Source organism: Saccoglossus kowalevskii, chromosome 6 (genome assembly GCF_978046115.1).
Source record: "Saccoglossus kowalevskii chromosome 6, keSacKowa6.1, whole genome shotgun sequence".
NCBI classification, from domain to species: domain Eukaryota; kingdom Metazoa; phylum Hemichordata; class Enteropneusta; family Harrimaniidae; genus Saccoglossus; species Saccoglossus kowalevskii.
In genome coordinates this window covers 10,436,399-10,462,929 of record NC_140646.1, presented here as the reverse complement: position 1 = coordinate 10,462,929, position 26,531 = coordinate 10,436,399, and the positions used below count along the sequence as shown (strand labels likewise).

Here is a 26,531-nt window from a genome sequence, read left to right as displayed (position 1 = left end):
ATAAATAAATGAATGAATGAGTTATACACAGATTTTGCAATATATTTTTCTTTCACATTCTTTCTGTTATACAAGAATTGTTTTCCCTGCTTGCTGCGTTAATACTGAGTGTACACCTTGTGACACAAAGGGAGGTGTATATTTTGTACCCAATTGTTCATGAGACCTACTGACTGCCTCGGTTTTTCACATTTTCATGAAAAAGCCTTTGGTTACCATTATATCACAAATTCATTTGGTTCTGTTGTATCAGTATGTATGGATATACATTATTTTTCATTTTACAAACACTTCATATATTTTTAATGGCAACATACATATAGATTGCTGCAATAAAAAAATTATTCAGCCCAAAACAAAAGCAGTACAACACCTTTAAATAGAACTATGTTGTGAAAAACTAATAATAAATGACTTGACAACAGCGCTGAAAAGGTAAATTTGAAGTAAATTATACATGATCAAAGTAGTAGAAGCTTGGTTCCACGTCATACATGTATAGTGTGGTAGAAGTCCCTTAAAAGCCTAAACAAAAACATCTTAAATCAATAATTTGAAAAAGAATATCCACCAAATATATTCACCATGTTTATGTGTTTACATCTTCTGTTAGCAAAATAAATTGAAATTTGAATTATTATCAATGGAACGTTTATTTTTTGTCAGAATATCACTTGCATACAATTCTAAAGCGAATTGTAGTGCAAGTGATGTTCTGACAAAAATAGATGTCCCTTAAATCGAGGACCTCGACCAATTCTTCTTGTTCCTCAATTCATACATGTACAACATGAACAAGTAAAATATGTGATAACTTATGAGTCTAATCCTATCGATGTTTATATTCGATTTAAAATAATATGAATTGCTTATCAGTACACAACTATGCAACGTTTTATTGTCAATAACCCCCCCCCCCCCCCTCCCCAATGCACATTTAGCATCACTGGAAATGATGATAAAGAACTTGAAGATAAAGCACATTTCTTGCTAACATTAAACAGAGAATATATAATATATAATATCATAAAATGTAAAATAAATCTTAGCTATCATAATTATTAGATGTGAAACGAAGAGCATCACTATATGCAGTAGAAATATACAGATACATAAAACCATCTCAAACTTAGAAAAGATATATATTTATATGTATATAAATGTACTTAGAAATCAAGGATTGATCAATATTCATGTAGTTGTGTATTAATTCCTCTATCACCGTATTCACCCACTCTACATATACTTTGTATTGAGCACTTTTGTTTTGGAATAACCAACTTTCGTATCTACACTATATATATATATCAATAAAAACAAAATGGTAGCTGCCACTTACACAAGTCAACAACATATGGCATCATTTTAATAGAAAATGTACTTTAATAGAAATCAAGGATTGATCCAATTCATGACTACTTATTTTTGTTACCGTGAATTTAAGTATTAGTATATGGACTCTTGAGTATATGTTTGATTCAACTCTATAACTGTGGGAATGAGTTCAATTAATTATAAAGTATATCCATGAGTATTCCTTAGCAAGGTATTCCTAGGGGGTATTCCAGTTCATTATGTGGAGTTTGTAACAGCTGTAACACAAATATTTGGTCACTATTGTGCTATTGATTGTTTATATGGAGATGTCACACTATCTCAGCCTTACTTTTAAAAATCTTGCTGTTAGAAAAATAAGGCTTCCTATTTCTTAATAAATTCTTTTGTAATAAGAATTCATTAGTAAATTTAGTATTTATTTTTACTTCATTGTACTACAATGTCCAATTCCCAATGAAGATACAATTACAATAAATATTATCATTATGTTATCTATTATCATACATAATAATTAATTTACATTCTTGATTAATAAACGAGTTCCCTAGCTATTATATTAAGTGACTATTTGCCTGAGCCTGTTTAGTTCATATTTTTTTAAGCTCCGCTTTCCAGCGAATCTATATATTACTTATTGTCTATTGCCAACAACTTCACATTTTCGACTTCTTTTTAATAATCGTCCGACAGCTGTATGGGTTTCATAATCATTGTTTCAAATGTACCTTAGATACCCTTGCTCATTTTGTTATGATACATTCAATTTTAGTGAAAAATTTTATCAGTTTTAGTAAAAACTGATATTATCGCTTTTTTTGAGAAAATAGCAAGCCAAATTGCTTTAATATTTCACATGTTTGATTTGTTTATTTTGTGATGTTACCTTCAATTCTCTAATTTTAGTGAGTATTTTTGTAAATCTCGTTAAAAAAGTGATATTTTAGCTTTTTTCTTAAAAATGGCAAGACAATTTAATGTAAACACCTTGGGTGGACCTCAATCAGATTTGTTCATTTTGTTATGTTACTGTTTGTACAAATACATTGAAACTTGCTACATAATCTAATAAAAGCTGATTATCAATGTGTGTATATTAACGATCGTTTACTCCAATGGGTTAAAATTTACAGAACATATGTGCAGTTGATTGTCTAATAATAGTTTCTAATTAATCTGTTCCGTTTAATTAGCTAATTTACATTCAAATGAATTTTTTCAAGTGGATTGAAACATGAATTTTGTTCATGTAGATTACTATCTAATAAATATTTTGAAATAAATCTGTGCATATTAATTGGCTATTTAGCTCAACTGTTTTTAGATTGTTTATTCTGTATCATAGCAATAGTTTGCTCAAATGATGTAAAACTTGGTACCCGCATATTGTTTATTTAGTTGAATGTCTAATCCTAGTTTAGAATTACTTGATAGTGGTACAAAATGTATAACTTACATAAATATTCAAAATTATGCAATTATACCAAGGTATTATAAATTATATTTTGTTAAACTTGATTGTGCATGTATGAAAAAAATCATATTTTTTTTATATTTTACGAACGTGGATGCCTACAATACAGAATCAAAATGCCTGTTAAATTACGATCCTAAGACTTCATTCCCTGTGGACCGGAAGTGAACAAAGTTAATCAACAGCCTCTAAACCCTCATGTTAGCTAAGCAACCAGAGAACCCAGGAATCCAATATTGTCCTAGTAATCTGAGCTTCCCTGATACAAAACTGATTGAAAGTTAATATTTTTTAGAAGTTTAAACACACACTATTATATTGTTTTAAAGTTGGTATGCAGCTCTGTGTTTATTTCTGATACTGTTACGCCTGGTTCTACCTGGAATTATCATAATTTTAAATGCTCTACGGAATTCTGTATTGAAAAAGGCATATATGAATGGATTAAGTGTACTATTAATATACCCCAACCAGGTGATAACGTCCAGTGCTGTACTTGAAATGTGCCATTGACTAACACCCGCCAATGTCCAGTATATAATATATGGTCCCCAGCATACAAGAAAACAACACATGATAATAGCAAGTGCCATAGCTGCTTTGCGTTCACTTTTACTGAATGGTGATTTTTTCTCAGTCGGGTTTTGCAAGGTGTTGTGTAGTTTCTTTATTTGCATCGCTTGTTTTCGTGCGATTCTGGTCACCGATGTGTGTAGTACCAACATCCCAATCATGGGGATCCAGAATGCAATGATCCCCACCACAAACGAATAGAAGGGTGTTGTGTGAAAACGACATTGGTTCGGTTGGTCCATGTTCTGTATATTTCCACTCTTTGTATTCCATCCCATCATTATGGGCAGTATAGATATGACAGCTGAAATCACCCATACAGCGGTGATCAAAATCACGGCTGTTCTAATTGTCATTTTACTTTGGTACCATAGCGGCTTCATAATAGCTAATGCCCGTTCTAACGCAATAATAAACAAGTGCCATACTGACGATGTACACAACGTGACATCTAGCGAAATCCATACATTACACCACCATACTCCATATGTCCAGTTTGCTCGAACTATAACAGATATTGAAAATGGTAAAACAATTGCACCAACTAAGAAGTCTGCTACCGCCAAGCTAACGATAAAATAATTAGTAATGAACTGAAGATGTTGAAATCTAGCGACACTGACACACACAAGTCCATTGCCGATCATAGTCAGCATGATGATACACGCAAGGATTGCTATTAACACTAATGTGGGAATGGGAATTGAGTCATTTCCACTACTGTCTGTTGAATTACTACTTGTATTGGAGTCCATGGACATGTTCACTAGTGCATTTGTCGTAACAAGCTCCATAATGAATGAACTGCATTGATGACTATCTACCTTCTGTAGTGATCCTCTTTTAATAATGCTTTCCTTGACATTTTTCACATCTGGTCCTTGAAGCCTCAGTGAATGTTCATTTCCTGTTCGATATATCCATTCTGGAACATGGATAATAAGGTTAACTTCATCATTGTCACACATGCATTGTCCACAAAGCTCTTCTCGAGGATCTCTTCTCAACCACTACATGAACTAATTGAGTGCACTGTAAAATTAGAAATTGATATATCATTATAAACTTGTATGTGCAATTAGTTACTGAACAGTACAGTACTGTTTGATGAAAGCTATGGATTTTTATTATCACTAAATTAATTATTTATTCAAATATTTATCCAGTTTTATTTTTAACTCTTTTTAAAAATGTTATTGCATAATAATAATATTGCATATATCTACCTTGTCTGTAAGCTTTTCTTAATGAATTTAATGCATATGAATTACTTCGCTTCATGTTTTTTTTTCATATTTTGGTGGATAATTTTGTCAAATTTTTGTAATAAATTTGCGGCATTTGCTTGGGCTACTTTCGTTGATATCGTCTAATAATGAAAGACAAGGCGGTTAACCAAAATTTAGGGTGATTCATACTGAGATGTAACTAGACTTTTGTTGTAGTCAGTTTTTTATGTTAGTGATTACTTATTGGGATACTGACTGTGGTAATATTTTGCTCCCGAGAAATACAATAACATAACATAAAAAATATGAAATATTCTATTAATTCCTAGAAGACATCACGATTTTCATTAAGCATACTAGTAATTCACACACTTATAGAATGGTTTTACAAGTTTTTATGGTATCCAGTGCATGGCACTTGCATGGCTTCCCCCTTGTCTGACCTTTGGCATCCCTGTTTCACTTTGAGAGAAGTCAGAAAACCTGAAACAGTTGACTGCAACAGGAAAGGGGTATGGCTACATCTCAGAATTTTTTCTTCAAATTTAAGATGATTTAATTTTTAGTATGTTTACAAATTTCAGGGCAACAGAAACCAAAAACATTGATGAATGTGTAGGTAGGCATTTCACAGGCACTGTAAAATTAATAAAACCTAGTTCAGCTGTGCTGACTAATGAATTACTATGTAAATATTCCCTTTCTTTGCTTTCGTCAGTTTCACAAAAAATTAAGTCTGCATGATCGAAGGTGAATTCAACTGAAAACCATTGTGAATTACATACTCCACTCTTCTGTGATCAAAAAATAATTGCCATTGCTGAACACAAAGCCTACGACTGAAAGGCTGTTACAGTATTAGTTCTAAATATGTACATTTGTGTAATATTAATCCTTTATTCAATGCCAATTACATAAGAAGCTTAGGAGCCGGACTTCTCCTCTTCTTGATGAGTAGAGACCTTAAACAGATATTAACAAAGCTGAGAACAGCTTTCTTTCTTTTTCTATACTCATGGCGCCATGTAGTTAAGCCTGCAAGAAAGTGAACAACCTCAATGTTCTGATATTTCTATTAGAGAAACCATCTGAATTCCCACCTTCTGCAATATGTAATACAAGGATACACTCATGACCATTAAACACTCTCATGCACCATGTAAATTTGTCAACTCAGGAGTATAAGTACAGGAGTTGTGCTAGAAAACATTAGGTCTAAAATCATGATGCGTTGGAATTCTAAGTGACGAAACCATTTATTCTTGTCAGCTCCTTGAATTCCTTTTTCTGTTGTATATAAAAATGTCCACAGATATAAAATCTCCATTTCAGAGATTGAGTTCCCAGATATTATGTCACATATCTCCAATATTATCCGAGTACTTTTTTTTTACTCTGCTTTGCTCCAAATAAATTATACTCATTTGGTTGGTAATTATAAAGCCTGTATTGCAATTCACTTTGAATATTCATATCTGCATGATGACAAAATTTTAATTTTAGAATGTGGGCACCCTCATCTAGCTTGAATGGCATGAATTTACATGTGAACGTTGATACCATGGTAGTTGTAAACAATTAGGTATACAATATATATGTGTACATAGGGCAAATATCTTGTATATTTTCTACACAAACATACATTGCCATTTAAACAATGAAAAAAATGTTCCAAATCATGTACACTTATACTTGGAATAGAAGTGTACATCAATGCCAACTAGTTCATGTACAAGTTTGAAAGTAAGAATGAAAAACTCGATAAATAATCTTATCCACAAATGATTTTTGACTCCCGTGTGTGAAGCACAAAAGGGAGTCTTTGCAGTTACCCTGTCTGTATGTCTGTATGTATGTATGTATGGGCGTACACGTCACTGAGAAGAGCACCTGCAAAAATCGTTTCTTTCGCGCTTTTGCTGCACCTTTGGATTTAAATCTGTGAACTACCATATCCGTGAACATTAACTGAACATTTTGGTACGTTTTTGTAGTTTACAGATCATTGATTGACGTATTATAGTCGTGTTTTATCTTGTGGCCCTTTTCAGGTCCGCGAACAGCTGATTTCCAATATGGCGGCCGCCATGTTGTCTTCTGATAATGGTGATAACCTGTTTACTGGATTAACACCTAATCACGGGATCAAATGCGAATCTCTTTATGGTGTGGACATTGAAGCTTATGTACAGGCAATTGCAAACACACTTGCACCACAAAATATTATTGCTGCAGCTCGAGTAAGTAGCAGAGTCACTGTTTTTCTTGACACTGTGAAAGCAGTTGAAAAGGTGTGCCCTACTGGTTTTGCTATTGGGCATTCTAGTGTATATGTGGAGCCCCTGGTTAAGCCAGCAACAAAAGTTGTGTTATCGGGAGTTCCTCTGTTTCTACCGAATGATTTACTGAAAACTGAACTGTCACATTATGGTCGCACTGTTAGTGCTATCAGGTCAATCCCTTTGGGCTGCAAACAACTGACATTGAAACATGTTAAATCTTTTCGCCGACAAGTATTTATGATCTGCAATGATGGTGAACTCGATGGCGTAATCAATGTGCCATATGGGGGACAGATCTACCGTATATATTTATCAACTGATGATGTTACATGTTATAGATGCAACAAAAAATGTCACATTAAACGAAATTGTAAAGACAACTCAAGAACAAAACAAACTCCAACAGTTGACAGCCAGATTGCAGTGGAAAGTAATGAAAACGCAAATGAATCACAAGATATTCTTAAGGACAATGTTGTAATACCCACGGATCATTTAGTGGATACTGAAGAAAATAAAAACCAGTCACAATGTAACGATGTAAATCAATCACTAGAAATGAACACTATTGAAATTGAAAACAACTCGATTGACACACTTCCAGGGAAAGACAAAAGACTTGACGTGTGCATAGACGATTGTAATGCTAATGAAGATACTAAAAATAACGCCAATACTGACAACTTAACTGTACCCATGGTAACTGCAACAGGTGTGCTGATTAGTGAAACAGATATTGCTGAGACTGATAACTCCACACTAACTGGAACAACTAACGACAAAGAGATGTTCCACCGTTATCTCAAGAACCACTAATCAAATTTTGGTGAAACTTGGTACATAGATGCTCTGGGATAATGCGCAGAGTTGATTAGGTTTTGGTAAAAATCTATGAATATTAATTACCTAATTTGCATGATAATTAGCTGATTTTTAGCTGTTCCATGACTGTTCCACTGATATATGAAGAACCACTCATTGGATTTTGATGAAACTTGGCACATGGATGCTCTGAACTAGTGCGCAGATTTGATTAGTTTTGGGTAAAAATCTATGAATATTAATTACCTAATTTGCATGATAATTAACTGATTTTAAGCTGTTCTATGACTGTTCCACTGATTTTTGAAGAACCACTCATTGGATTTCAATGAAACTTGGCACATGGATGCAGATTTGATTAGTTTTGAGTAAAAATCTGTTAATATTATTAATTACCTAATTTACATAATGATTAATCAATTTTCGACTTTTCCACTGATATCTCAAGTACTAATCATAACATTTCAATAAAACTTGGTACATAGGTGTCATATGACACTGCACAGACCTGATAGTTTTTAGGGTAATATCAGTACATATTAATTACCTAATTTGCATAATTAATTAATTTTCAGCTTTTGATATTTCGAGTAGTAATGACCATGTTTCAATGAAACTTGGTACATACCGTAGTTACTTGAGGACTGTGCAGCGACCTAATTAGTTTTTGGGTAAATATTTGTGCATATTAATCATCTTATTAGCATAATTAGTTAATTTTCAGCTTTTCACCTGATATCTCAAGTACTAATCATCACATTTCAATGAGACTTGCGACATAGATATACTAGGACTATGCAGAGACCTGATTAATTTTGGGATAAATAATTGTGCCTATTAATTACCTAATTTGCATAATTAGTTAATTTTTTGCTGTTCTATGGCTGTTGCACTGATGTCTAAAAACCACTCATTGGATTTCAATGAACCTAAGACTATGCACCATATTAGTTTTTGGTAAATATTTATGCTTCTTAATCACCTAATTAACATAATTAATTAATACTGATATCTCAAGTATTGGTCATCACATTTGAATAAAACTTGGTCCATAAATGGTCTAGGACAATAGACAGCCTGATTAATTTTGGGTTAAAATCTGTTCATATTAATTCTCTAATTAGCATAATAACTAATATTTTTTTGGTTCTAATCACATTTCAATGAAACTTGGTACATTGTGCAGACCTTATTAGTTTTACACTTAAATCTGTTCATATTAGTTACTTTATTTGCATAATTAGTTTTCAGCTCTTCCATCAATATCTCAAGTATAAGTAATTTTGAATTAATTTTTAATGTGTCTCCAAAACTCTCAGCACACGGGAGTTCTTTCTAAGCTTTCTTTGATTAGTTTTATTTCAGTGTTTTTATTTTTTTCGTTTTTTTTTATTGCTATTTACTAATAGAAAAATGTATATTACTAAAGATGCAATAAAGTTATTATTGTGTAAGCAACTGAAGTACAACAATGCAAGTGTTCATAAAAACTTTCTTCTATTAAATTAATCTAAAGCAATTAATTTTCAAGGTTTCAAAATTTGTATGATCAATGCTAGAAAAATGTTGACTACTGTAACCAGAACAATAATGGCCAAAACCCATCAAACCTATACATTTGTAGAAAGCATTTGACCTTAAATTATCACAAGACATTTTTTGTGTATGCTGTATTTGCTTTGGGGTTATTAAATAAACAGGTGTAAAAATAACATTAATGAAACACTAATACATGGTAGTATATACACTGTTATTCTTATTGTCTAAAAAAATGGATTATTGTAGACAATATATCATGAAGTATAACTGAGTATTTTGTAATAAATGTTCTAACCATCATTTAAAAAATGGTAACTGTTTCTTGACAATTTTTAGTGTCACTGTGGGGTCACGTCTGTTCTCATGACGTTTTTGAAAATATGAGACACATTCTTACAAAATCAAAATTCACCTTGGAAGCTGATATTATCAATAAACAGGAAAACCAAACGACAACATCACGGTGCAACTGTACTTTCAGCAAGGTTATCTGTTGTTTTGACACAGATGTGTCAGTTAAACAGTGTCTTTTTTGGCTTCCAATCATGACAATACTATATTGAAACACAAATAGAAAAGCAATCCTACAAAATTCACATTTACCCAAAAGCAGACAAGAAATAAAAGGTTACACAATGGAAAATTTATTACAAAACAATTTTCATAAATACTACAAATATTTGAGGAATTTTGAGTTGGTTGAAGGTGTTGTCTGCTATACATGCTATTTTAATAGATGTATGGAAATACTCAATCTGATTAAAATAAGTTCCCGGTTGGCTTAATTTTTCTTTTTTAATTTTTTTTTATATAATTACTATACAATGTAATTGTAACGTCAAAAAATAATTAAAATAAATAATAATTATAGTAAATAATTGAAATAAATAATAATTATAGTAATTATATAAAAAAATATATATAAAAAAATTAAGCCAACCAGGATCTTATTTTAATCAGATTGGGAAATGCTGTTACTGCGCAACAATTATTTTAATGGGTGTATATATTTTAGTACATACTCACAACAACAATACCCATTGAATATTAGTAAGAGAATTTATTATATAATCTGGGCAGAAGAAATTACTTTTGTTTGCCATGATAATTATGCATTTTTCCTATCCCTGTAATTTCATACGGGAATCCTAATAATTATGATGGCTGATTTTGCAATATTATAGGTTGTCAATGGGAGTTGCAGGCTTTTTATGTAGTTATTGTATTCACTGAAATTTATTTTGTATTGTCCCTTACTGATGTGACTATGTTGTGTTGTTTCTTCTTGTGGATTTTGTTGTCAACTGTCAGTCATTTGTTTTGTTTTCTTGTACTTGTGAATTCACCGGTACTTGCGAATTTTCCTATACGACTTACACAAAAATTATTAGGTATGTTGTTTGCACTTTGTAGTACATCATATCCAATATTATTGAAATGTGAACACCATGCTGCATGGTGTATTTTTAGGGCCTACCTGTGACTCTTGAGGCCCATGTTGACTACCGTACTAGTATTTCCCAGCCAGATCGAACCACAGCAATCTATTCGTTGTCGCTGTCCACAACAGTGATATCGTTTCACATACAGAGATTGAGAACCATGAACCATAGCTATCCCAAACAGCTTTTGAATCATCAGTTGCCCTGAGTGATGTAACCTGTTTCCATCTTTTTGCTTTAACTCTGTTATCACAATCCTTACAAGTAAAACGTTCACATGCATGTTGTTGAGTTTGGGAGTGAGTATCTTTACGTACAGTGATGTAAACATTGTTACAATCAAAGGCAGGAAGTCCATTCTGTACCATTGTAAAATTTTGGAGAGTAGAGGACTATATATATGGGAGATGTATGTTCCAATGTTCTGTATTCATCAAAACACAACGTTGCTAAGTTTCTAAACACATAACGAATTGAAACAAAAGAAAAATGCTGACTTCTGTCCTTGAAAATCGAGTCTTATCGTCTTTTTTTGAGTGAAAAAATGTTGAAGCCCAGAATGAACGATTTTCACCCAATCTACGATGATTTTTTCATAATATCATTAATTCAGTCTAGTGATTTTACTATTTTATTGGAGATGCCTGGAAATCCAAAATTTATGGTGAGGGACTGCATTTCAAAAATACATTTTCTATATAGGGTATATATTTATGTATGACAGTATACAGAGCAAATGCCAAAGGGTTTTGTAATTCAATTTTTGAACAAAAGACAAAAAAGACCCCAAAACACTATTCTACTACCTTACTCATGGCCCGATATGGTTCAGGTGAAAGCTCAGAGGTGATGCTTTTTTACACACACACATATGTATCATATACGTCATAATTTTTCTAATTGTTTACATTTACCATATTTATCTGTCTTCTGTTCTCATTGTAATAAAAAGTAAATTAAAAAGTTAAATCTATCATCATAAAGTACATGTATATAATCTTTTAGCCCCAAACATGTACCGGTATGTATAGTAGGCAATCAACATGCAACAATGGAATAAACAAATATTTTTTATGTGAACTGATCAATATAAACAGTCAGTGATTATAAGTTTTGTTATAACTTAATGTTTTTTTATATTTCACTAAACATTATTGCGATGTATATTATTCTGAAATCTGGCATGTAGAAATATAGGCTGGGCACAGTTCATGTCTTTATTTGTGCAGTAGATTAAAGTGGGGGAATAACTATAAAACCAAAGTGTTTTCACAATTTATCCAAGCCATGCTGTGTCACCCACAATTTTTGTGTGCAAGGTAATTAGGTACAAAACGACACGTCTTAGATCTCTCTTTAAGTTATGGCACAAGATCACAAAGATTTGGCAGAAATTGAGTCTGAAAACTTTTATTGGCGATTTGTGATTGAGTCTGTCATAATAAAAATTCTGAGATGCCATTTGTTAACTCAATACCTTGCAAAGAAACTTTCAGTATTGTAGGAAGAATGAACAGCTAGTAATGATCACCTTATAAAAAAACTTTTCAGGTAATCATATATTATTGTAATCTCTTGACCAATTAATCTCTCCAGATGTGATAAGTCTTATATTCAGCTTTCCAAAATGGGAAAGAGCTTTTTTTTTTGCACCCTAACCCTAACTCTACACCCCTGCCCCCCACCTTTCAATTCATTTGTATGTATCCCCTCTAGATAACTATAAGTGTTCTTTTGCGGGGGGCATATATAATAAATAGAAATAAATAAATAAAATATGATAAGATTCTTAATAACACATCAGGGTAAGTCTATTAGTCAGTGCCCATAGCATGCATGACAAAGTAAATGTTGGAAGCAGATGTTTTAACCACAGAACTCGGCTGTCAGCAGATGTCAAATTTTAATATAATGCATGATTGTTGTCTTCAAGGTTGTGATGTGCCAATTTTTTTTAAAAGAATAATTATACTTCTTCTTGAAAGCAGCCGCTATAATATATTTGGTGTGTTGGCATTTATATGTGATTTTTTTTGTCAAAACTTTTTAAAAAACTAATATTCATGTTGATTTTTGGTTTAAATTATTTTATATTTCATCTTGATTACCTGCAAGATGCTAGCAAAAAAAAGTAAATATTTTGAAAAAAAGCAAGAGAACTAATAATTTAATCCCACCCTTCCCAAGTCAGTGATAGAAATGAAATTCAATAATTGCATATTGAATAATTCAATAAAAACAGTGAGGAGATTAGAGGCTCTACTGTGGGTGCTTGAGCTGATCCAATTCAGATTTGGTACATACATCACACAAAAATGAGAACTTTATGCCTGTTATTTTGTTTTTCAGGTTGAATTCAAAATTGACATATACAACATGTATCATCAGCATGTTACACATGTATTCATTTTACAATTCAATTAATGTTAACATTTCATCAAAATCAAGCATTTCTGCCATTCTGGAACTAGATTTTGGTCATGTATGGATGTTTTGTTTAAACATAAACAATATAAGTTTCTAATGGACATTAGTTTGTTTTAGCTATATTATTTTAACAAATGCAGTACATGTCATCAAGTACAATAAACTGTGCATATTTATTCATTTGGTTATCTGATTCAAGATGGCTGAATTGCAATAAAATTATTGTTTTAATGTTAAAAATTCATCAAAATCAAGCATTCTGCAATTTTGGTTCTGGATCTCGCACAGACAGATTTTGTTCAAACATGGTATGTGCATTGAACTTTACGGAATTTAAATTCACTCACATTGTTTGTCAGATCTGACTCCAAATGGCCGACTGGTGGCCATGTTGTTTTATTTAATGTAGTTTTGGAGCCATATCTCTGACTGTTCATATTCAAACTTTACTGGTATATATTTCTTAAACTTGAGAATTCACAGTATCCAAATTTCTTAAATAACTGAATATCAGATGATAGCTCTACCGAGGCCAAGAGGAAATATTGCTTTTAAAATTGAACTTTGTTTGTCTGTAGTGCACTGAAACATGGGAGCTTAAATGCTGTATTTCCTTATAGTGACAGCTCCTCTTTAGTCCATATAGGGACTGTGATTATATTCAGCTTACAATGACAACTAATTGCAACAATGTAAGACTTGTAATCTGTTTGAGTTTATCCATCCTCTGCTTCAGTGCAGATTATTGTAACTTAATTGTCCATATCACTGACTTTTGTGATGAAGGCATATTGTAGATCCTTTGACCATAAACTGGTGATTAACTCAGTAATCCCCTTATACAAGTCAATTATTCATTCGGTATTAGTGCCGACTCTGCAGGTATACATTGTTACTGTTCCGTGATAAAAAACGTTTTGACTCATTCTGATAGAAGCAACAAATGAGAGACTTATAAAATAATTGGTACAGTGTATGTGTGTCTGTGCTTTCACTCCTGTGTCCCGGACTTGTAAGGCTTTGCACAAAGATTATAATTATAATGTAGTGCACATACACATAATTGTGTTTTTGCAATTCGTTTTTAAAATAATGGCTGAATGATGGCCATTTCTTCATTTGATTAAAGCATAAAAAAATGTTTATTCATTCCAAGTTTACATGCAGCATAAACAGTGCAGCATGATGACTGTAAGGATGATCAAATGTTCCGTTGGTGATGAAGTTCACTGAATTGTTTGTATTTATGACGCAGACCTGCAGTACAATGAAAAAATATATTTATTGCCAATAGGGGGGGGGGGGGGGGGCACCGAATCCCACCTAAGCTGCACTAAAGCAACGATAACTAAAAGAGAAATGCGAAAATACGGTGAGCCCCCCCAAAAACGTATCAGAATAGTAAAAATGCATAAAACAAAAGTATAACCATCAACACTGTATAAAGATGGGTTAACATTAGTAAATGAGATGTCCTGGTAGATGTAGCATGACTACAACTACAATGATATATGGTAGAAGCAGCCTGAGTGCAACTATAGAGTAACGGTAGAAGCAGCGTGACTGCGACTACAAGGTAGTTACTGAATAACTGTAACTACAGGAATGTTAGATGGTAGAGGTAGCTCTACTTGTATATACATTGGTATTGTACTACAAAGAATTTATTAGTATATGTAGGTAGCAAAGCTACAAGGTAGAAATGGCGAGCACCATAACTAGAATGGTAAATGAAGTGATGGTGAAAAGTAGGTATTTAAAAAACAGTACTAAATAAACTATAAAAACAATACAATAAATAATATGCATAAATTAAAACAGTTATCTTGGGGGGAATATTGCCTAAAGGCAAAGCCCCCGGTGGTGACTGTGAGATGGTGGTGGGTTATGATAAATTCCTGAAGAGTAGCGCGAACAAACTCGTGTTACAAGATTGCGAAACAACAAACTAATGACGTCATGTAATCAATCAGTCACGCGAGTCTTGATGAGATATAATGCGAGAAAAACGTCACAAATAATGTTCAACATACTTCGTACATTAAACACACATATTTTTGAAGTACTTTTCTTTTTACTGTGAAAAATTTTCTTTCAATTTTTTATTCGGCTCTATGATGTATAAAGTAGTTTTATACCAGAAATTTTTTTTTTCTTGCAATAAGAGATGCATGTAAATGTCATCTTTGTGATTAGCATAAATTAATATATGATTCAATGATTTTAATTTCTGTTGGCGATCAGAGTTATAATATAAGGGTCATCACCCAATAATGCTTGTAAATGTTGATACTCTGTCATCATGCTTTAATACAGTCTCTATGTATTAACCACTTATTCACCTTCAGCTCATGGATATTACAGTTCTTGGCGTCACTGGGATCAAATATTTTGTAAAGTACATATGACTAAAAAGTGTCAAAACTCTCACTTATTGTAGATACACGTAAAAGTCAAAGGGTTCTCATAGGTGTTAACATACACCTATTTACATTGCTGAGCCAAAAGCCATGGGGGGGGGGGTATTGAATGACATATGGAAGGAAATTTTAATATCAAATTGATCAAATCGCATACCCAATGCAGCCATTTGGCTGAAACATATTTGTAAGTTAATTGGCACTAAACTGTTAAATACTTTATTTTAGCTGTATTTATTTTTCACTGAATGGACCTTTTGGGTGTTTTGTATAGAATTTATTTTCATTGATTTTTGCCAAGTTGAATGTAAAATATGGGAAAAATGGTATATTTGCTGGATTTTATTTTCACTGAATCATTCCTTCAGCGAAAATTAATTCCAAGCCAAAATAAAGTATTTTACAGTAAGTTGCTAATTAATAATATTTTACTGATTACAAATTGTTTTTAATAGCCACCTTAATTCTTCAAAATGTTGATATGGATGATGTTATTGTTAATTTAAATGTCAGATTTGTTATATATCTAGTCCAAAAGATAAAAATTGATGGTCAATTTGTTTTTCCAAAAATCGTTTGTTTGTTAGACAGTTCAATCTGCTCTGTACATATTATAAGGCATATACATGAACAGCTTTATAATTAGTACATGTACATATGGAAAAATACATTTATTGAAATAACTGATTGTCATGGTTACTCATTGACTTATTTTATTTAGTAGCAGTAACAGAGTTAAATGCATGAAAATATTTATATAGCGACATTAATTATACACTTTTGATGCCAAAATCTATAATGCATCTTCCGTATTTATTCAATTGGAATCGCAAACTTCTAAAATGACCAATTGTTGAAAAGAAATCTAATGTTTAGTCAATAATTTCATCAGCTACCCAGACCTTATCTAACTTAATTTGGGGTTGTAGTCATTTAAGCTTTACAAACAAGCAGCTTCTCGGCTGATAGCTCTGCTGTTAGCATTTGCACATTTCAATAGAAGACTTGAAGATATCGTCACAAAATGAACAAATCTGAGAGAGGTAGTACCTTTATGTATACTTTCAAATCAGACTTGCGGTTTTTAACAAAAGGTAAAAAATATCACTTTTTACCAAAAATATTTATCAAAATTAGAAAATTGAATATATCATCACGTAATGAACAAATCTGAGAGAGGTCTACCTAAGGTATCTGTATGTATAATATCAAAGCAATCAGACAACGGATGGTCACTCATGTATGATAAGCTTCGCTAGGCAGTGGAGCTAAAAATAAATAACTATTTAATTTTCCTTGTAGGAATATTCACATTTCGGTGATTTGACATTCCTGAAGACAAAAATTCCATTAAAGACACTGACACTCCATGTCATAAAACCCAAAAGTAACTTTCACTGACTGAATTAATGAGGTTTACAGTACTTAATTTCATTGAAGGCTTTGCATTATGGGATGCCATACCAAACATGATGCAACGAAATAATTATGTTACAATGAATTATTCTTGTTTACAGTGATTTATTCAACAATCCTGATGAGCAAATAGTGTTCATTTGTCTTCAGAGGTGTTCTGTTGTTTTTATTGAGTGGATAAATGCTATTATTATTCGTATGTTGTTTTTAAATTGTGTCATCGCTGCTATAACAATAGTGCACAAGATATTGTGAATTAATCATACTTATTGTGGTTGTCTTAGAGATTACCCAGCTTGGCATTATCCCTAATACTTTTATCCTTTGTGTATAATCATGCCTGTATCCATGTTATATATTAATCTAGTTTACCTGAATTTAGTTATTATAAATGCATGTACAAGACACAAAGACATTAAGTGTAACTTGACTCCCAAGCTGGCTCTTAGCTGGCTTTGCACTTTCATACAAACTTACGATTTTTAAACATGAGTATACTATTGACATCAATAATTTCAATAGTATTTACATATGTTAGTCACAAATAAAATTAGATGTGTTTATGGTCCGTATTAAAAAAAAAAACTGTGCTTTTTTAGCTACGCTGTCGACTTTGTCGAGCGGAGCTTATCATATGAGTGATTGTCCGTCATCCGTGTTAATGTTTTACTTTTTCGACTTCTTCTTGAAAACTACAAGCCTGAATGCTTTGATACTTGGTGTATATTTACCTTGGGTAGACCTCTCTCAGATTTGTTCATTTCATGATGATATCTTTAATTCTCTAATTTTAGTGAATATTTTTGTCACTTTTGGTAAAAAGTGATATTTTCGACTTCTTGGTAAAAACCGCAAGTCTGATTGCTTTTATATGACATATACTACATGTGGACCTTTTTTCACATTTGTTCATTTCGTGGTGATATCTTCAATTATCTAATTTTGATGATTATTTTTGTGAAAAGTGATATTTTTAAATTCTTGTTGAAAACAGCAAGTCCTTTTGCTTTGATACTATACATATTGTTCATTTTCTAATGATATCTTCTGTTCTTTAATTGCAATGTGCATTGCTAACAGTGGAGCTATCTCAGTCGACAGGTTGCTTGTTTCAATACACAGTTCAAATCTTTTTAATCATTTTACAATTTCTTTTATTTTTACTTAAAGTATGCCAAATTTGGCTTTACTAATATGAGACATATTAATAGACCATTCTCCGTTCTCTGCAAGGTCCCACATTGTGCAAGAAATCGAACATAAAACAGGACAAACAAAGGTCATAGCGTTGTAGTGGCATCAAAGATCACATAAGATTCAACAAATGCAGAAGTATTTTAGGGGATACGTATTTGATGATGGTCAATTTAGACAAAGTAATGGTATCTAAATGCAATATTCCCCTATCAAAGATTGGCATTCAACTTTGAGCTATAAGTAAAGAAATTCAAGTTGAAAATCAAATCGTTTGAATTTTGGGGCAGACATTCAGTCTGCATCTTTCACACAATACGCAAGATCTCGCAGTTCAACTGAAAATCACTGATTGACAGATTGACAGATCTTCACAGTTTAGATTCATGGTGGTTTTGAAAGCCAGCTCATTTAGCTTCAAGCTAGCTATTATATAAAATGTTTTGAATTTATGCATAAACTGTACCGTACATGTATATGTGTTCTCAGTTCAACCACTGCCTGAGCTGTATAATCAGTATAGTCTATTATTATATGTGGTACATGATTTGACAAAACCAAGTGAAATTAAAGAACTTTCATCAAATACGATATAAAAAGAAACTACCGGTATGAAATGATTTGTCTGCTACCTGAACATGTGTACTCTGTGATCAGTATCAGATACAACCTAAACACTGTGTACACTGTGATCAGTATCAGGTACAACCTGAACACTGTGTGCACTGTGATCAGTATCAGATACAACCTGAACAATGTGAACACTTTAATTAGTATCAGGTACAACCTGAACACTGTAATCTGTATCAGGTACAACCTGAACATTGTGTACACTGTGATCAGTATCAGATACAACCTAAACACTGTGTACACTGTGATCAGTATCAGGTACAACCTGAACACTGTGTGCACTGTGATCAGTATCAGATACAACCTGAACAATGTGAACACTTTAATTAGTATCAGGTACAACCTGAACACTGTAATCTGTATCAGGTACAACCTGAACATGTGTACTCTGTGATCAGTATCAGATACAACCTAAACACTGTGTACACTGTGATCAGTATCAGGTACAACCTGAACACTGTGTGCACTGTGATCAGTATCAGATACAACCTGAACAATGTGAACACTTTAATTAGTATCAGGTACAACCTGAACACTGTAATTTGTATCAGGTACAACCTGAACATTGTGTACACTGTGATCAGTATCAGGTACAACCTGAACACTGTGAACACTGTAATCAGTATCAGGTACAACATGAACACTGTAATCAGTACCAGGTACAACCTGAATTTTGTAATCAGTATAAGGTACAACCTGAACACTGTAATCAGTATCAGGTACAACCTGAACACTGTAATCAGTATCAGGTACAACCTAAACACTGTGTACACTGTGATCAGTATCAAGTACAAACTGAACACTGTGTACACTGTGATCAGTATCAGGTACAACCTGAACACTGTGTACACTGTGATCAGTATCAGGTACAACCTGAACACAGTGTACACTGTGATCAGTATCAGGTACAACCTGAACACTGTGTACACTGTGATCAGTATCATGTACAAGCTGAACACTGTCTACACTGTGATCAGTATTAGGTGCACTGTGAACACTGTAATTAGTATCAGGTACAACCTGAACATTTTAATCAGTATTCGGTACAACCTGAACAATGTGTACACTGTGATCAGTATCAGGTACAACCTGAACACTGCTACACTGTGATCAGTATCAGGTACAACCTGAACACTGTGTACACTGTAATTAGTATCAGGTACAACTTGAACACTATGATCAGTGTCAGGTACAATCTGAACACTGTGAACACTTTAATCAGTATCAGGTACAACCTGAACACTGTGTACACTGTGATCAGTATCAGGTACAACATGAACACTGTGTACACTCTGATCAGTATCATGTACAACCTGAACACTGCTACACTGTGATCAGTATCAGGTACAACCTGAACACTGTGTACACTGTAATTAGTATCAGGTACAACTTGAACACTGTGATCAGTGTCAGGTACAATCTGAACACTGTGAACACTTTAATCAGTATCAGGTACAATCTGAGCACTGTGTACACTGTGATCAGTATCAGGTACAACCTGAACACTGTATACACTGTGATCAGTATCAGGTACAACCTGAACACTGTGAACACTGTAATCAGTATCAGGTACAACCTGAACACTGTGTACACTGTGATTAGTATCAGGTACAACCTGAACACTGCTACACTGTGATCAGTATCAGGTACAATCTGAACACTGTGTACACTGTAATTAGTATCAGGTACAACTTGAACACTGTGATCAGTGTCAGGTACAATCTGAACACTGTAATCAGTATCAGGTACAACCTGAACACTGTAATCAGTATCAGGTACAACCTAAACACTGTGTACACTGTGATCAGTATCAAGTACAAACTGAACACTGTGTACACTGTGATCAGTATCAGGTACAACCTGAACACTGTGTACACTGTGATCAGTATCAGGTACAACCTGAACACAGTGTACACTGTGATCAGTATCAGGTACAACCTGAACACTGTGTACACTGTGATCAGTATCATGTACAAGCTGAACACTGTCTACACTGTGATCAGTATTAGGTGCACTGTGAACACTGTAATTAGTATCAGGTACAACCTGAACACTTTAATCAGTATTCGGTACAACCTGAACAATGTGTACACTGTGATCAGTATCAGGTACAACCTGAACACTGCTACACTGTGATCAGTATCAGGTACAACCTGAACACTGTGTACACTGTAATTAGTATCAGGTACAACTTGAACACTGTGATCAGTGTCAGGTACAATCTGAACACTGTGAACACTTTAATCAGTATCAGGTAAAACCTGAACACTGTGTACACTGTGATCAGTATCAGGTACAACATGAACACTGTGTACACTCTGATCAGTATCATGTACAACCTGAACACTGCTACACTGTGATCAGTGTCAGGTACAATCTGAACACTGTGAACACTTTAATCAGTATCAGGTACAATCTGAGCACTGTGTACACTGTGATCAGTATCAGGTACAACCTGAACACTGTATACACTGTGATCAGTATCAGGTACAACCAGAACACTGTGTACACTGTGATCAGTATCAGGTACATGTACAACCTGAACACTGTGAACACTGTAATTAGTATCAGGTACAACCTGAACACTGTGTACACTGTGATTAGTATCAGGTACAACCTGAACACTGCTACACTGTGATCAGTATCAGGTACAATCTGAACACTGTGTACACTGTAATTAGTATCAGGTACAACTTGAACACTGTGATCAGTGTCAGGTACAATCTGAACACTGTAATCAGTATCAAGTACAACCTGAAAACTGTAATCAGTATCAGGTACAACCTAAACACTGTGTACACTGTGATCAGTATCAAGTACAAACTGAACACTGTGTACACTGTGATCAGTATCAGGTACAACCTGAACACTGTGTACACTGTGATCAGTATCAGGTACAACCTGAACACAGTGTACACTGTGATCAGTATCAGGTACAACCTGAACACTGTGTACACTGTGATCAGTATCATGTACAAGCTGAACACTGTCTACACTGTGATCAGTATTAGGTGCACTGTGAACACTGTAATTAGTATCAGGTACAACCTGAACACTTTAATCAGTATTCGGTACAACCTGAACAATGTGTACACTGTGATCAGTATCAGGTACAACCTGAACACTGCTACACTGTGATCAGTATCAGGTACAACCTGAACACTGTGTACACTGTAATTAGTATCAGGTACAACTTGAACACTGTGATCAGTGTCAGGTACAATCTGAACACTGTGAACACTTTAATCAGTATCAGGTACAACCTGAACACTGTGTGCACTGTGATCAGTATCAGGTACAACATGAACACTGTGTACACTCTGATCAGTATCATGTACAACCTGAACACTGCTACACTGTGATCAGTATCAGGTACAACCTGAACACTGTGTACACTGTAATTAGTATCAGGTACAACTTGAACACTGTGATCAGTGTCAGGTACAATCTGAACACTGTGAACACTTTAATCAGTATCAGGTACAATCTGAGCACTGTGTGCACTGTGATCAGTATCAGGTACAACCTGAACACTGTATACACTGTGATCAGTATCAGGTACAACCAGAACACTGTGTACACTGTGATCAGTATCAGGTACAACCTGAACACTGTGAACACTGTAATCAGTATCAGGTACAACCTGAACACTGTGTACACTGTGATTAGTATCAGGTACAACCTGAACACTGCTACACTGTGATCAGTATCAGGTACAATCTGAACACTGTGTACACTGTAATTAGTATCAGGTACAACTTGAACACTATGACCAGTGTCAGGTACAATCTTAACACTATAATCAGTATCAGGTACAACCTGAACACTGTAATCAGTATCAGGTACAACCTAAACACTGTGTACACTGTGATCAGTATCAAGTACAAACTGAACACTGTGTACACTGTGATCAGTATCAGGTACAACCTGAACACTGTGTACACTGTGATCAGTATCAGGTACAACCTGAACACAGTGTACACTGTGATCAGTATCAGGTACAACCTGAACACTGTGTACACTGTGATCAGTATCATGTACAAGCTGAACACTGTCTACACTGTGATCAGTATTAGGTGCACTGTGAACACTGTAATTAGTATCAGGTACAACCTCAACACTTTAATCAGTATTAGGTACAACCTGAACAATGTGTACACTGTGATCAGTATCAGGTACAACCTGAACACTGTGTACACTGTGAACAGTATCAGGTACAACCTGAACACTGTGTACACTGTAATTAGTTTCAGGTACAACTTGAACACTGTGATCAGTGTCAGGTACAATCTGAACACTGTGAACACTTTAATCAGTATCAGGTACAACCTGAACACTGTGTACACTGTGATCAGTATCAGGTACAACATGAACACTGTACACTCTGATCAGTATCATGTACAACATGAACACTGCTACACTGTGATCAGTATCAGGTACAACCTGAACACTGTGAACACTGTGATCAGTATCAGGTACAATCTGAACACTGTACACTGTGATCAGTATCAGGTACAATCTGAACACTGTGTACACTGTGATTAGTATCAGGTACAACCCGAACACTGTTTATAGTGTGATCAGTATCAGGTACAACCTTAACACTGTGAACACTGTAATCAGTAGAAGGTACTACCTGAACACTGTGTACACTGTGATCATTATCAGGTACAACCCTGAACACTGTGTACACTGTGATCAGTATCAGGTACAGCCTGAACACTGTGGACACTGTGATCAGTATCAGGTACAACCTGAACACTGTGCACACTGTAATCAGTATCAGGTACAACCTGAACACTGTGTACACTGTGATCAGTATCAGGTACAATCTGAACACTGTGTATACTGTGATCAGTATCAGGTATTACCTGAGCACTGTGTACACTGTGATTATTGTCAGGTACAACTGAACACTGTGAGCACTGTAATCAGTATCAGGTACAACCTAAACACTGTGTACACTGTGATCAGTATCAAGTACAAACTGAACACTGTGTACACTGTGATCAGTATCAGGTACAACATGAACACTGTGTACACTGTGATCAGTATCAGGTACAACCTGAACACAGTGTACACTGTGATCAGTATCAGGTACAACCTGAACACTGTGTACACTGTGATCAGTATCATGTACAAGCTGAACACTGTCTACACTGTGATCAGTATTAGGTGCACTGTGAACACTGTAATTAGTATCAGGTACAACCTCAACACTTTAATCAGTATTAGGTACAACCTGAACAATGTGTACACTGTGATCAGTATCAGGTACAACCTGAACACTGTGTACACTGTGAACAGTATCAGGTACAACCTGAACACTGTGTACACTGTAATTAGTTTCAGGTACAACATGAACACTGTACACTCTGATCAGTATCATGTACAACATGAACACTGCTACACTGTGATCAGTATCAGGTACAACCTGAACACTGTGAACACTGTGATCAGTATCAGGTACAATCTGAACACTGTACACTGTGATCAGTATCAGGTACAATCTGAACACTGTGTACAATGTGATTAGTATCAGGTACAACCCGAACACTGTTTATACTGTGATCAGTATCAGGTACAACCTTAACACTGTGAACACTGTAATCAGTAGAAGGTACTACCTGAACACTGTGTACACTGTGATCATTATCAGGTACAACCCTGAACACTGTGTACACTGTGATCAGTATCAGGTACAGCCTGAACACTGTGGACACTGATCAGTATCAGGTACAACCTGAACACTGTGTACACTGTGATCAGTATCAGGTACAATCTGAACACTGTGTATACTGTGATCAGTATCAGGTATTACCTGAGCACTGTGTACACTGTGATTATTGTCAGGTACAACCTAAACACTGTGTACACTGTGATCAGTATCAAGTACAAACTGAACACTGTGTACACTGTGATCAGTATCAAGTACAACCTGAACACTGTGTACACTGTGATCAGTATCATGTACAAGCTGAACACTGTCTACACTGTGATCAGTATTAGGTGCACTGTGAACACTGTAATTAGTATCAGGTACAACCTCAACACTTTAATCAGTATTAGGTACAACCTGAACAATGTGTACACTGTGATCAGTATTAGGTGCACTGTGAACACTGTAATTAGTATCAGGTACAACCTCAACACTTTAATCAGTATCAGGTACAACCTGAACACTGTGTACACTGTGAACAGTATCAGGTACAACCTGAACACTGTGTACACTGTAATTAGTTTCAGGTACAACTTGAACACTGTGATCAGTGTCAGGTACAATCTGAACACTGTGAACACTTTAATCAGTATCAGGTACAACCTGAACACTGTGTACACTGTGATCAGTATCAGGTACAACATGAACACTGTACACTCTGATCAGTATCATGTACAACATGAACACTGCTACACTGTGATCAGTATCAGGTACAACCTGAACACTGTGAACACTGTGATCAGTATCAGGTACAATCTGAACACTGTACACTGTGATCAGTATCAGGTACAATCTGAACACTGTGTACACTGTGATTAGTATCAGGTACAACCCGAACACTGTTTATACTGTGATCAGTATCAGGTACAACCTTAACACTGTGAACACTGTAATCAGTAGAAGGTACTACCTGAACACTGTGTACACTGTGATCATTATCAGGTACAACCCTGAACACTGTGTACACTGTGATCAGTATCAGGTACAGCCTGAACACTGTGGACACTGTGATCAGTATCAGGTACAACCTGAACACTGTGTACACTGTGATCAGTATCAGGTACAATCTGAACACTGTGTATACTGTGATCAGTATCAGGTATTACCTGAGCACTGTGTACACTGTGATTATTGTCAGGTACAACTGAACACTGTGAACACTGTAATCAGTATCAGGTACAACCTGAACACTGTAATCAGTATCCGGTACAGCCTGCCCAATGTGTACACTGTGATCAGTATCAGGTACAACCTGAACACTGTGTACACTGTGATCAGTATCAGGCACAACCTGAACACTGTGTACACTGTGATCAGTATCAAGTACAAACTGAACACTGTGTACACCGTGATCAGTATCAGGTACAACCTGAACACTGTGTACACTGTGATCAGTATCAGGTACAACCTGAACGCAGTGTACACTGTGATCAGTATCAGGTACAACCTGAACATTGTGTACACTGTGATCAGTATCATGTACAAGCTGAACACTGTCTACACTGTGATCAGTATTAGGTGCACTGTGAACACTGTAATCAGTATCAGGTACAACCTGAACACTGTAATCAGTACCAGGTACAACCTGAACACTGTAATCAGTATCAGGTACAACCTGAACAATGAGTAAACTGTAATCAGTATCAGGTACAACCTGAACACTGTAATCAGTATCAGGTACAACCTGAACACTGTGTACACTGTGATCAGTATCAGGTACAATCTGAACACTGTGTTCACTGTGATCAGTATCAGGTACAACCTTAACACTGTGAACACTGTAATCAGTAGAAGGTACAACCTGAACACTGTGTACACTGTGATCATTATCAGGTACAACCCTGAACACTGTGTACACTGTGATCAGTATCAGGTACAGCCTGAACACTGTGGACACTGTGATCAGTATCAGGTACAACCTGAACACTGTGAACACTGTAATCAGTATCAGGTACAACCTGAACACTGTGTACACTGTGATCAGTATCAGGTACAATCTGAACACTGTGTATACTGTGATCAGTATCAG

The 26,531-nt window shown here is 34.7% G+C and overlaps 2 protein-coding genes across 2 annotated transcripts in view; one reads left to right on the top strand and one right to left on the bottom strand.

Annotated features, from left to right (window-relative positions):
• The window catches only part of LOC100375013 (ER degradation-enhancing alpha-mannosidase-like protein 2), a 198,572-nt gene that overhangs the window by 50,184 nt on the left and 121,857 nt on the right, over positions 1–26,531 (top strand). The window lies entirely within an intron of this gene.
• LOC144354714 (uncharacterized) overlaps positions 1–26,531 on the bottom strand; it is a 90,775-nt gene that overhangs the window by 37,437 nt on the left and 26,807 nt on the right. The window contains exon 2 of the mRNA XM_085500029.1: positions 4,207–4,414. Coding sequence (XP_085356155.1) covers positions 4,207–4,350 — 144 coding nt within the window. The 5' untranslated portion in view covers positions 4,351–4,414. The remainder of the gene's footprint in view (positions 1–4,206; positions 4,415–26,531) is intronic.